General features: G+C 37.4%; 1 protein-coding gene across 3 annotated transcripts in view; it reads left to right on the top strand.

The window, feature by feature from the left end:
- SMAD4 (SMAD family member 4) overlaps positions 1-12,735 on the top strand; it is an 88,164-nt gene extending 75,429 nt beyond the window's left edge. For all 3 annotated transcript variants that reach the window (XM_075993864.1, XM_075993865.1, XM_020282445.2), the window contains 2 exons: positions 4,665-4,803; positions 6,274-12,735. In XM_075993864.1, coding sequence (XP_075849979.1) covers positions 4,665-4,803; positions 6,274-6,485 — 351 coding nt within the window. In that variant the 3' untranslated portion in view covers positions 6,486-12,735. The remainder of the gene's footprint in view (positions 1-4,664; positions 4,804-6,273) is intronic.
- The last annotated feature ends 878 nt before the right edge of the window (positions 12,736-13,613 follow it).

Below are 13,613 nucleotides of genomic sequence, written 5' to 3'. Positions count from 1 at the left end.
TTGCCCTAGCCTGGTACCTGGGAGTCACATCTCAGAACCAGATATTATGTATTTAGGAAGTAGGAAATTGGGTTCCAATCCCCATACCCTCTTTTTTTTTTTTTTTTTTTGAGACAGAATCTCACTGTGTTGCCCAGGCTAGAGTGCTGTGGCATCAGCCTAGCTCACAGCAACCTCAAACTCCTGGGCTCAAGCAATCCTTCTGCCTCAGCCTCCCAACTCGCTGGAACTACAGGCATGCGCCACCATGCCCAGCTAATTTTTTCTATGTATTTTTAGTTGGCCAATTAATTTCTTTCTATTTTTAGTAGAGACAGGGTCTCGCTCAGGCTGCTCCTGACCTTGAGCGATCCACCTGCCTTGGCCTCCCAGAGTGCTAGGATTATAGATGTGAGCCACCACACCTGGCCCCCAATCCCCATAGCCCTAGACAACCATTAATCTACTTTGTCTCTATAGATTTGCCTGTTCAGGACATTTCATATAAATGGATATCATATAATGTGATCTTTTGTGACTTACTTCTTTTACTAAGCACAATGTTTCAAGCTTCATCCATGTACTGTATATCAGTACTTCATTTCTTTTTATAGCTGAATACAGGGGTATTCCCAAAAGGGGTATTACAAAGGGAAAATGGGAAATTGTGGCTAAATGTACTTTTATTTACAAAATACTCATTATGAAATTTTACAGAATTTTTCCTTGGGATGGACATGGATTTTTACTTTTTGGCTACATTATGAATAATACTGCTATAAACATTTGTGTATAAGTATTGGTATGGTCGTATGTTTTCATTTCTCTTGGGTATATACCTAAGAGTAGAATTACTGGATTGTAAGGTAACTTTATGTGCACCATTCTGAGAAACTGCTAGACTGTTGTCCAAAATGGCTGCACCATTTTACATTCCCACTATTGTAACTATCCTAGTGGGTATTAAGTAGAATCTCAGTATGGTGGTTTTGATTTGCAAATTTTTCCTGAGGATATTGAGTTGGGTTTGTTTTTGATGACATATCTGTTTGGGGAAGGGGCCTGGGAATGCTTCCAAGCCACTGGTGGGCTAGTTTGAAGGGCATTATGAATTCCACTGAAATTTATTCCTGGATTATGATTCTCCAGGTAACTTAGCATGTCCTTAATGCAGTCTTATATTTAGGTGCCCCAAATACCAACAGCACCATTTCTCTTTCTGGATTACTATTTCCTGGTGTTAATTCAAACTGATACAGTTTGCAGTTAAGTTTTGTGAAAGACAGTATCCTGAAGGTATTGACAGTGACCTTTATAAGATACTCAACTTTGTTAATAGGTTTGCAATAAATGTACAGAGTAACCACAGGAAACATGGTTAAATAAATTAAAGCAGAAATTAGCTTAGGAGTAATGGACTTCATTAAAATTAAACACTTCTGCTCTGTCAAGGACAATGTCAAGAGAATGAGAAGATAAGCCACAAACTGGGAGAAAATATTTGCAAAAGATACATCTAATAAAAAATATACAAAGAACTCTTAAAACTCAACAAGAAAAATGAACAACCTGATTAAAATATGGGCAAAAGACATGAACAGATTCCTTACTGAAGATACAGAGATGGCAAGCAAGCATACGAAAAGACATTTCAGCATCACATGTCATTAGAGAAGTGCAATTTAAAACCAAAATGAGATACCACTACACACCTGTTAGAATGGCCAAAATTTAAAACACCGACCATACCAAATGCTGACGAGGATATGGAGTAGCCGGAACTCTCATTGTTTGTTTGTTTTTTGAGACAGAGTCTCACTTTGTTGCCCAGGCTAGAGTGAGTGCCGTGGTGTCAGCCTAGTTCACAGCAACCTCAAACTCCTGGGCTCAAGCAATCCTGCTGCCTCAGCCTCCCGAGTAGCTGGGACTACAGGCATGCGCCACCATGCCCGGCTAATTTTTTCTATGTATATATTAGTTGGCCAATTAATTTCTTTCTATTGATAGTAGAGATGGGGTCTCGCTCTTGCTCAGGCTGGTTTCGAACTCCTGACCTTGAACAGTCCGCCCGCCTCGGCCTCCCAGAGTGCTAGGATTACAAGCGTCAGCCACCATGCCTGGCCTCATTCATTGTTGATAGGAATGCAAACTGGTACAATCGTTTTGTTAGACTGTTTTATAAAAATAAATACACACTTAACCATATGATCCCAGAATCACATTCCTTGGCATTTATGCAAAAGAATTGAAAACATTTATCCTCACAGAAACCTGCACACGGATGTTTATGGCAGCTTTATTTATAGTTGCCAAAACTTGAAAGTAGACAATATGTCCTTTCAGCAGGTAAATGGATAAACTATGGTATATCAGATAATGGAATATTATTCAGCGCTAAAAAGAAACGAACTCTCAGACCATGAAAAGATATAGAGGAAACCTAACATATTGCTAAATGTAAGAAACTTACTGTCATATAGTATGATTCCAACTATATGATATTCTGGAAAAGGCAGTAAGTATGGAGACAGAAGATGAGTGGTTGCCAGGGGTTAGTGGGAATGGTAGGGCCAAACGTACAGGACCAGAGGCTTTTTAGGATAGCAAAACTATTCTGTGTGATATACTATGATGATGTACTACATGTCATTATAAATTTGTCCAAATGTACAACACCAAGAATGAACTCTAATGTAAACTCTGGACTTTGGGTGATGATGATGTGTCAGTGTAGATTCATCACTTGTAACAAATGTACTACTGTGGTGGGTATGTTGATAGTGGGGAAGTGTTGTGTGTGTGGGGACAGGGACTTTGTACTTTCTGCTCAATTTTGTTGTGAACCTAAAATTGCTCTAAAAAGTAAAGTTTATTTCCTTAAAAATGTGGTTATAGAGTGATCCACCTTTTCAAATGTTTGAGTCCCTACTTTGTGCTGTGGCAGGTAATAGCTTCCAAAGATCACAGCCCAGTGGAAATGTTCAGAATGTAATGGACTGTTGGGAAATTTGAGAAGGAATTAGTCTCATTTTTGGTTTCTAGAACTGGACTTTTTCACGCTTTCTTTACTGAAGTCTTTTACGATTAATGATTTGGCCATGTAATACGTACATACATATTTGACAGATTCATATCTGTTCAAAGAATAGGGTAGTCTAAGTGTTGTCCTTCATTGGTGCTAATTGGGAAAGACTTCTATGAGAAAATAGGCACCAAGTAGAGAAATAAGTAAATAGGAATGTGATTTGCTATTTGGAGAGAGTTTATTGTATGTTTTTGTGGTTTGTGTAAATACCATTGTTAAAGACAATCAAGTTTTTCAAGCATTTGCAAATTTATGGTTTAAGTCTCAAATCTGTTTATCAAGTAGTAAATTGTGCATTCTTTGCTTGCTTTTATTTTCAAATATAATTATGCTTGCTCATATTGGGTTATGTACATACCAGAAGACTTTTTAAAAAATTTAGTTTACTTTTTGGATAGGGAATGTAGCCACATGGTTCAGTTGACATTGAGCAGTTTTTACCCTGTCCTCATCTGCCTCTTCTATAGCTTCTATAGATCACCACTCTTTTTGTGTAATTTTCCAGTGGTTTTTATAAATGCAAATATAAGCACATAGATTATCTTAGGAAGATGTTTTTTTACTCAGAAAAAGGTGATATAATTTATAATCCATAATTTGTTGCTCATTGATAGACCATTCTAGTACTTTAATGAGGATAAGGGTAAATGTGACAACCCCTTCCTTACTGTGCCAGTCCTTGACTCAGTTGGTAAAGCACACTGAAATTACTCACCCACTCCTCAACTCAACCTGAAAGGTAAATGGCTAAGGGGAAAGTAAAAAACAAAATAATATGTAACCTTTATTGACGGCTTACTGTATACTATGCCGAGTTTACAACAACTCTTTGAAACTATGTACACTTAGCATTCCCATTTTATAGGTAAGAAAATTGAGGCTTCAGAGAACTTAAGAAACTTAACATATTAGTGCTAGAATTCAAAGCTAGACTTTTTTTCTTTTATAATTATGAACATTTTAGACATACAGAAAAGTAGAAGAAACTAGTTTAATGAAATCCTGTATACTCATCACCCAGATGAAGCAAATGTAAAATCTTAAGAACTACTTAATCTATGCTTTTTTCCCCTTTAAAAACAAGTTCTAGATGTTATGTTGCTCCTTTGTATTGAAGTATACATCTCTGAAAAATGTAGACGTTTTCTTAGTGACGTGCCATTTGTTACACTCCTCCAAATAGCAAGAATGATAAAGAATTGTAAGAAAAGAAGTTGGCCAGGTGACCAAAGCCATCAGTTCCAGCCTAAGGAAAACTCAGCAATTTGGTTATGAAAGGGTGGGGGTGACTTCTTAACTGTTCATCCTACACAGGGGTGGCTTTGCACAAGAACAGCTGACCCACATTAAACTAGATGAGAGGCACTGTGGCAGCCAAAGTGTCATGATGTTGAAACGTGCCTCTTGGTGAGCTTAAGCCACCTTTTCTAACTGGTTTATACCAGTTACCGTCTACATAAAAATTTAAAAATTTTCATTCTTTTCTTGTGAGAGGTTAAATGAAACCGAATTTTAAATAAGTTGCGTATTTATTTTTGGTGTATGGAATCTTTCCTGATGGACTCCTAACATGAAACTCAAATACTTTTCTCTTTTTAAGGTCTTTGATTTGCGTCAGTGTCATCGACAGATGCAGCAGCAGGCGGCCACTGCACAAGCTGCAGCCGCCGCCCAGGCAGCAGCCGTGGCAGGAAACATCCCTGGTCCAGGATCAGTAGGTGGAATAGCTCCAGCTATCAGTAAGTACGCTTTGGGTTTTTGGATTTTTTTAAAGTGTAATAGTTGGTGTTTTATCTTCACTTACTCAGTTGGTTACTTTGAGTAATAATAGAAATTAAAATTCTTTACTGGGATGGTAACATTTTTGAATTGGTAAAAACTGTTCTTCTGTAATAAGTCCCCTTTGCCTAGGACCCTCTTTGCATTCTTTCTGTATCAAAAAGGAAGTATGGGAGAAAGGGGTTTGTTATTATATTGTTCCATCTCCCTTTTTTTTTTTTTTTTTTGATACTTATGATTCCTGCCTCACCAGCCAGGGTGGGTTGTAATCACTGAAATGCTTGGCTTTATTCTACTAAGGAAAGTATATTTCAATTTCAGAATTGGATGCCTCTCCAATTTCTTTGAAGTATGCTAAGCATGGAGAGAAAACTAAGTGAGGGTGGTATTTTGATAACTTGTAGACTTTTTTTTAATTTTATAGGGTAAAATTGAACTGTGTGCCAGGTTTCACACTGATGGGGAATTTTTTACTGCAGAGTTAAACTCCTGACTATAGACTTTTATGATGGAAACACGTGGCACCCATCTTCCACGTCTGAAGGCATAACTAGTGATTCATTCAACCCCTGTTCTTAACCTCTTCAGTGTGGTAAGCAAATCACACTGGCTAAGAAAACTGCAGTGGCCCTGCAGGTTTCTCTACAGTATATGCAAATTCCTCCCATTAGTTTCATTGTAATATTGATGAATGCAGATTGACTATATGACTGTATGTTCTGACTGGAAAACTAGATGCAGAGTCTCCATTGTCACTTATGTTCAGGAGTTTACAATTTAGAGGTAGATAAGGCATATTTACTTAAGGAATTTGATTTTTAAAAATTTGGGCATCTAAACCCTTAATTTGCTAGTTTTGATATTATAAAACATGCTTTTCCTAAAGAATTCAGAAATACTAAATTTCTTATTCTCAGCCATTGCCCCCATTGAGTAATTGTGTATCAGTTCTCTGTTAAACTGCGAATTTGAGAGAGAGACATCATCCGGGTCATCCAAGAAGTCAGTAGAACCAGGAATATTAACTGTCTCATTTTTAGTTATACTTTGAACTAGGCTGTTTAGACAGTAAGGGGTTCCTAGAACCAACTTGAGGACTTACACTACCTCTTAAAAACAGTGTTTCTCATCCACTCACCTCTACTTCTAAAACGAAAAATAGGTGGGGTGTTGGTGGATTGTGGTAATTTACCTTATAATTGGTTGTAGCTAGAAGACACATATGGAATGTAAACTGCCTTAACCAAAAGTTTCAGTCCTGTTGATAAAGCTTAGATCTACAGTTACTTCTTGGCACTTTGACAGAGAAGTTATATGCTGAGGAGAATGCAGTACAGAAAGCTGGTCACTTGATTAATGTAAGAATGAGGGAGGATGGGAAGAGAGAGATCACCTTGTTCCTCTGACACCTTCCCAATCTTTTCTGTTAGGTCTATCAGCTGCTGCGGGAATTGGTGTTGATGACCTTCGTCGCTTATGCATACTCAGGATGAGTTTTGTGAAAGGCTGGGGACCGGATTACCCAAGACAGAGCATCAAGGAGACCCCTTGCTGGATCGAGATTCACTTACACCGGGCCCTCCAGCTCCTAGATGAAGTACTTCACACCATGCCAATTGCAGACCCACAGCCTCTAGACTGAGGTCTTTTACTGCTGGGGCCCTTAACATTAGCAGGATGGTGGACTATAAAATACAATCCTGTTTATAATCTGAAGATAAATTTCACTTTTGTTCTGCTTTATCTTTTCATAAAGGGTTGGAATATGTGTTTGCTGCCTTGCTCCTAGCAGACAGAAACTGGATTAAAACAATTTTTTCCCCTTATTTAGAACTTTTCAGGAATGGCTCAGAGCTTGAAGATTAGGAAAAACACATTCTTATTAAATCTTCACCAGTTATGTATGAAGGAATCATTCCTGTGCTGGAAAGTTTAGCCCTTTAAAATGTCTTAGAGTCTTTTATATGCAGAACATTGATAGGTGTTATTCTACAGAATAAATCCAATATAACTGATTTTAAAGGCAGAGAAGTTCTCAAAGTTAATTCACCTATGTTATTTTGTGTGCAAGTTATTGTTGAACATATACTTTACTCCAAAAATATTGTGCCATGTGGGTGAGTTAATTTTACCAAGAGCAACTTTACTCTGTGTTTAAAAAATAAGATAGCAATGTATTATAACCTTTCATCCAAAATATTTTTTGCAAGTTAAACTAGTGAAGATGATTTCAATTCAGATTGTCTTGCAACTTCAGTTTTATTTTTGCCAAGGCAAAAAACACTAATCTGTGTGTATATTGAGAATTCCTTAGAATTACCAAACAAAGAAATGTCATTTAAATTACATTTGTTATCCCCTAATGGATGACTTATTTATCAAGAAGTATACGTTTGCCCTGTTAAACAGTAGATGTATTCTTCTATATTTCTGGGCACAAGGTTGATTACTAAGAAGCCTAGAAGAGGAATTTCTTTTTTCCTTCATTAATTCATAGGGAAAGGTTTTGTATTTTTAAAAACACTAAAAGCAGTGTCACTCTACCTAATATCATACTGTTCTGCAAAGGTGGCAGTGCTTAAACTAAATAATGAGTATTTTGGAAACTGCTAAATTCTATGTTAAATACTGTGCAGAATAATGGAAACATTACAGTTCATAATAGGTAGTTTGGATATTTTTGTACTTGATTTGATGTGTGACTTTTTTTCGTATACTGTTTAAATCATGTATGTTATGGACATTGTTTAAAATTCAGTTTTTGTATCTTGGGGCAAGACTGCAAACTTTTTTATACCTTGTGGTTATTCTAAGCCCTTTGCCATCAATGATCATATCAATTGGCAGTGACTTTGTATAGAGAATTTCAGTAGAAAAGTTGCAGATGTATTGACTGTACCACAGACACAATATGTATGCTTTTTACCTAGTTAGTAGCATAAATAAAACTGAATCTCAACATGCAAAGTTGAATTCTAGGTTTGATTTTTAAGATTTTTTTTCTTTTGCACTTTTGAATCCAATCTCAGTGGTGAGACACCTTCTACTAAATGACAGGCAACAGCCAGTTCTATTGGGCAGCTTTGGTTTTTCCCCTCACACTCTACCAGGACTTCCCCACAGACATTATGCATCATGTGTAGAGTTGGTTATTTTTTTAAATTTTTATTTTACTGTAGCAAAATAGGCCTGATTGTCTACCCAGTGATAAATAGGTTGTCTACAGGATAAATAGTGTGAAATAAAATCAAGAATTATCTTTTAGATGCTTTTACTTTCTGCTTGGAGGGCTTTGTAAAGCTACAGAAACACTTGTGGTGACAGTCCTCCGTATATTACCTGAAATGAACAAGTCTTCTACTGCCTTGCTCAGAAGGTCTTTTTAATAAGGCCATCCTGGAAACCACTGAGTTTATTGTTTGTGATTTAAACATAGATCTTGATCCAAGCTTTGTCTTTTGTTTTCTAAATAACATCTTTACCAACTCATTTGTACTCTTGAGTACTTAAAATACTTTTGTTAAAGACCTAACTTTCTTCTGTAAAAGTTTGATGATTTAACTTTTATTGGCAGATTTATAAAAAGATCTCTTCTGTAGAACTTGTTTGACTTTAGGTCCATTTTACTGTGAATGAGGAATAGGAGGGAGAGAGTTTGAGAGTAACATATTTTTTTAAAAATCCAGATGATTGATTAAAACCTTAACCATGCATTGATATAATCCATTACCTCCTTTTCTACTTTAAGGAAGGTTTTCATGTTTAATCATCTGGGGAGAATATGTGGGAATATTTGCTAAGAAGTATCTCTTCAGAACCAAGCCACCTGTCTTGGTTTCTTTCTACTAAGAGCCATAAAAATATAGAAATACTTCTAGTTATTAATTGCTTATATTTGTACCTAGATTTAGTTACATGCTTTTGAGAAAACATCTAGTATGTTAATGATCAGTTATTCCTGAGAGCTTTGTTGTTAATCTGTATTTCTGTTTCTTGGAGGTGGTCATCTTTGGTGAGTACGACTAAAGAATCTCACTAGGTTTAAAATTTTATGTCTACTTTAAGGGTAAAATAGTTTCTGCAGTTCTCAGAATCTGATTATTGTGAGGATATGATTCTGGGTGGGTTTTCTCTAGCTAATTCGTATCTCAGAGACTCTCAAAATGTTGAACGTCAGTGAAAATGTTGAACTTCAGTGAAAGCTGAATGAGAGATGAACCACGTACATTATGAGACCCATTCCACTTCTGCCCAGTGCCTTTCAGTGCATTATCAAAGGGAATGCTTCATAGTGTTGCCTTCATGTTCCAGGGTGTAGCTTCTTTCATGGGATATAGTCTATCTCATTTTTTATAGTTTTACTGCCCCTGGTCTGCAAAGATAATGATAATAAATCACTGCCATATAACCTTGCTTTTTCCAGAAACATGGCTCATTTATATTGTCATAACCACTAAATAGGTTGCCTATCCCATTCTTCCTGTCAACAGTACAGGTTTATAGGCTGTATGGTTTGGCTTAATGATAACCATACTTGAAACATCCAAGTAAACTGCACACATATTAGCTGTGTTGTATTTCAAATTTAAAATCCATTTTTGTGGGAAAGGGTATGGTGTATAAAGGGGGGTATTTGTTATACAAATTTTGAAGGCAAAATAAAATGCCCTGTCTTCCAGATGATAAATATCTTTTTATTTTTAAAGTTTATTGCCGATTGTAGGAAGGTGAGTTGCAGGTATCTTTTTGACTGTGTCGATCTGGGGAAGGAAAATCTTACATTTTACCAAATTGCTCCTGAAGTATCTGTGGAGGTTAAAGAATAAAAAAATTGAAATGTTTCTGTGCCCGGTTGGGTAGTAACTAGTTAATAGTTACTCACTAGCTTTTTTATGCAAAGTCAGATTAGTTCAGGCCCTTTTTTGAGAACATTTTGAGAGAAGTTTTATTCTGAGTAGGACAGAGTTCTTTTTGTTGATAATTTCTATAGTTTAATCCATCCCTTCATCATTGCCATTTTTATTGGCATTTTATTTAATGATAGATTGAGAAAAATGGTGACTGAGGTAAATGACTACATGAAAACAATTACCTGTAAAATCAGTGACCAACTCTTGTAGGTTGGGCACACTCAGCATGAAGAAATGCTCCCCCCTCAAAGGTAGAACCCATCTTGTTGTAGATAGCTATCTGTAAATAATCTCTTAAATGTTCCTTTACAAGATTGCAGAGAATCGGCCATGAGAATCTCGTGCAAGCCTTTCCATATTTTCCCTGATAACTAGGTAATTTCTTTTCTACAAGAAGGATGTACAAAGTCAGTGTGGCCTTACCGTTCAAAAAGCAGTATCCTAGGCCCAGCCTTATCCCTAGCACGCTTGTCCCAGTGTTGCTAGGTTTCTTGTTTATCTGGTATCACCATGGAATGAAATTTTCCACATAATCCAAACTTGCCTTATTTAAGCAGAAAACTTTTTGTTCTAGCCATTTTTTATGGAGTTATTTAATGTGTATATCAGAATATACTGGATTTAATGTTTCTCTTTTTGGTTAGCTATCTTTGAGGACTTCAGGGGCTTCTAAGACAGGCAGGGCTGTTTTGCCTTTATGAAAGGGTCTCAGACTGCTATAGTTTTGAATTTTTAGTTCTTTAAACCTCTCCGTCCCCTTCTGGTCTTCTCCCTTTCTGACAGCTGCCACTTCATATGCGCTTGTTAGTGTGCTTCCCCTTAGCATTTTCTTCTTCCCTTTCTGATTGATATATCTAACTGCTTAGGCAAGGAAACCAGATAACCAAACTTACTAGAACTTACTTTAAAACACAAGTACAAATTCTGGGACAGGATCCAAGATGCTTTCCTGTAAAGTGTTGAAGAGGACTTCATTGCATTGGCATTTGACATCAGTTTGACTGCTCAGAGTGCTTCCTGTTCTTGCTGAGTTTCAGGTAGTTACAGTAGAGAGAAGTGAATCATATTCATATTTTCCCCCTTAGAGAATAGTTTGAAAGGTTTCATTGCTTCCACTTGAATGCTGCTCATATAAAAACTGGGGTTACAAGGGTTACTAAATTAGCATGACTAGCCAGAGGTAATACTGTTGCCTAGAGGACACCAATAAACAAACACACAACCAAACAAAACAAACCTTGAGAATCTAGAGGGTCGTTTGTTTTGTTTTGATGTCCCCTTTTAAGCCTTGCCTTCTGGCCTTCCTCCTGTACAGATATTTTTGACCTATAGGTGCCTTTATGACAATTGAGGGTCTGATATCCTGCCCCAAGGAGTAGCTAAAGTAATTGCTGATGTTTTCAGGGATTTTAACATCAGACTTGAATGAATGAAGCTTTTTTCCTTTTTTAATGTAGGAAGGACTGAGGAGAAACTTTTGGTGAAGACAATCATTTCTCTCTGTTGATGTAGATACTTTTCACACAGTTTATTTAAGATGCTTTCTTGATAGATCCAGAGCCAGTGTTCAACCTGAAACGGCTCTTTGCTGGGCCAGACAGTTGTACTCTCTAGTTTGCGCTCTGCCACTATTTTGATGTGTGACCTTGGGCAAGTCATTTACCTTCTGCGAGCCTCAGTTGCCTCATCTGTAAAATGAGGGAGTTGGACTAGATTAGTTATTCCAGCTCTGAAATTCTAAGTGACCTTGCCTACCTTGCAGCAGTTTTGAATTTCTTCCTTATCTTTGGTCTGCTGTTTGAGGGGGCTTTTTACTTACTTCCATGTTATTCGAATGACACTAGGCTTGATATTTTATTACTGTTCTCCTACGGACAAAAAGTTACATAGTATGTTCTTAAGAGTTAATTTTAACCAAAGGCCAAGCACCACCTTAGGGGCTGCAATACTTTACAAAAAACCCACAAAAAATTGAAAGGGGGAAAAGCCTTTATTTTATTTTTCCATCATCTCTGGTCAGAGTTTATTAAGGCTTTCTTTGAGTCAGGACATTCTAGCTTTCAAGTTGGTATGTTTGTGACACCATCCTCCTAAGTGCTGTGTGCTGGTAACAGTTTTTCAACTGAAATGGATTGAAAACCTACTGTTAATGCCTAATGATTATTAGCGGTCATTATTTTGGGTCTTTGGTTTCTTAACTCTTCTATGCTCAAAACGGGAATTCCTCCAAACTGCATCAATTAAAATGGTTTATATGACTCAAGAAAACAATACCTGCAGATCATTATTCACTTTATTCTCAGCTCTTCTTATGTCTATTTTGATTAGATGACTTTTGGCTGGATCATTCCTTTCAGAGTTCTCTTCCAGCCTATCCTTGGATGAGTATAATTAATGAACTTGGCTTTTTCAAGGACCTGGGGAACTTCCCTTCCTTGGGGCTGGGTTGAGGGTGGGGGGTTAGAGAGTCCTGGTAGAGGCCAGCTTTTGTGGTAGCTGGAGAGGAAGGGATGAAACCAGCTGCTGTTGCTAAGGCTGCTTGTCATTGATAGAAGGACTCATGGGCTTAGATGGATTGAAAGGCTAAACTTGGAGTTGGCAAACCTTCTCCAAGTATTAGGTTCTGTTCAATGCATTGGACATGTGAAAGGTATGAATGCTTGCAGATGACAAAAACCTGGTGGGCTGCAGAGCTCAGTGTGAACGAAATGACTGGGGGGTTGGGGACAGATTTGGTGGTGGTATTTCCCAACTCTGTTTCTTCCCCTGAAGTCAGAGGAATGCAGCTATGCCAAAACCCAGAGAAGAGCCACTCTTAGCTTCTGCTTTTAGAACAACTGGTCAGCTGAAGCTCCAGTAGTTCCTTTGTGGCTTTCTGTATACTTTTGCCTGGTTGAAGTCTGTGGCTAAAAAATAGTTGAACCTTTCTTGAGAACTCTGTAACAAAGTATGTTTTTGATTAAAAGAGAAAGCCAACTAAATCATTATGTGCGCATTCTTTTTCTTAAGTTTGTGGATGTCTTGGATCTGGAAAGAGTTCTTAATCACTTAAGAATTCTCAAATTTGAGGCCAACATTTTCCTTTATTGCTTTGTGGCCACTGAAGTGGGAAATATGACATTATAGATATGACCCTGGAATAACAGCACCCCTTTTCTCATTTCTAAAAGGAAGGGTTAGAGTATTGGATGATTGGAGAAGTTGTGGGTGGTAGGGGATTATGAGAACCAGGATGCTTAAAGGAGAGGCAGAAATTGCAGACCCTTTCATTGCCCATCTAAGGGCAAATGAAAGTTATTTCCTTCCCATCTTCCGCCTCTATGAAATGGAGGTCAATGTTGGATGATCAGGTAAGGTGATTCTGTGGCAACAGCTTGTAAATAGCTTGACCACATCAACATTTTCTCTTGCTGATATGAGTTTCAGAGATATTTAACAGGCTGAGAGATTTGTTCTCACCTGTTTGCTAACCCAAAATGTACAGTGCTTTAGGCTAGAACTTGAAGAAGTTAGTAGATTGGCATTTTTAGTTGAGGAAAAGAACATTCTTTTGTGGGGCGAAAAGGCAATTGTGTATTTTCTTCATCGCTGTCTGCCCTCTGCTTTTGGCCCTTGATTTTTTTGTGTGTGCTTTATTCCATCTCCTACCTCATCACAAGTCTCCCACAAATGATAATCTCAAAAGTTAGGACATCCCCAGTTCTCCTTCAAACCTTTCCCACCCCTATTGTCTCATTGATATATTATAATGCCCTTTCGCCTCAGACCTTTATATTCTAAAAGAGTAATTCTGTTAGTTCAGGCCCTACCTTTGGGGTGGCATCCACATCTATATTTTAATGTAGTTTTGTTGGGCCACC

Source organism: Microcebus murinus, chromosome 17 (genome assembly GCF_040939455.1).
Source record: "Microcebus murinus isolate Inina chromosome 17, M.murinus_Inina_mat1.0, whole genome shotgun sequence".
In the NCBI taxonomy this organism is placed as follows: domain Eukaryota; kingdom Metazoa; phylum Chordata; class Mammalia; order Primates; family Cheirogaleidae; genus Microcebus; species Microcebus murinus.
This window is presented reverse-complemented; position numbering and strand designations above follow the sequence as displayed.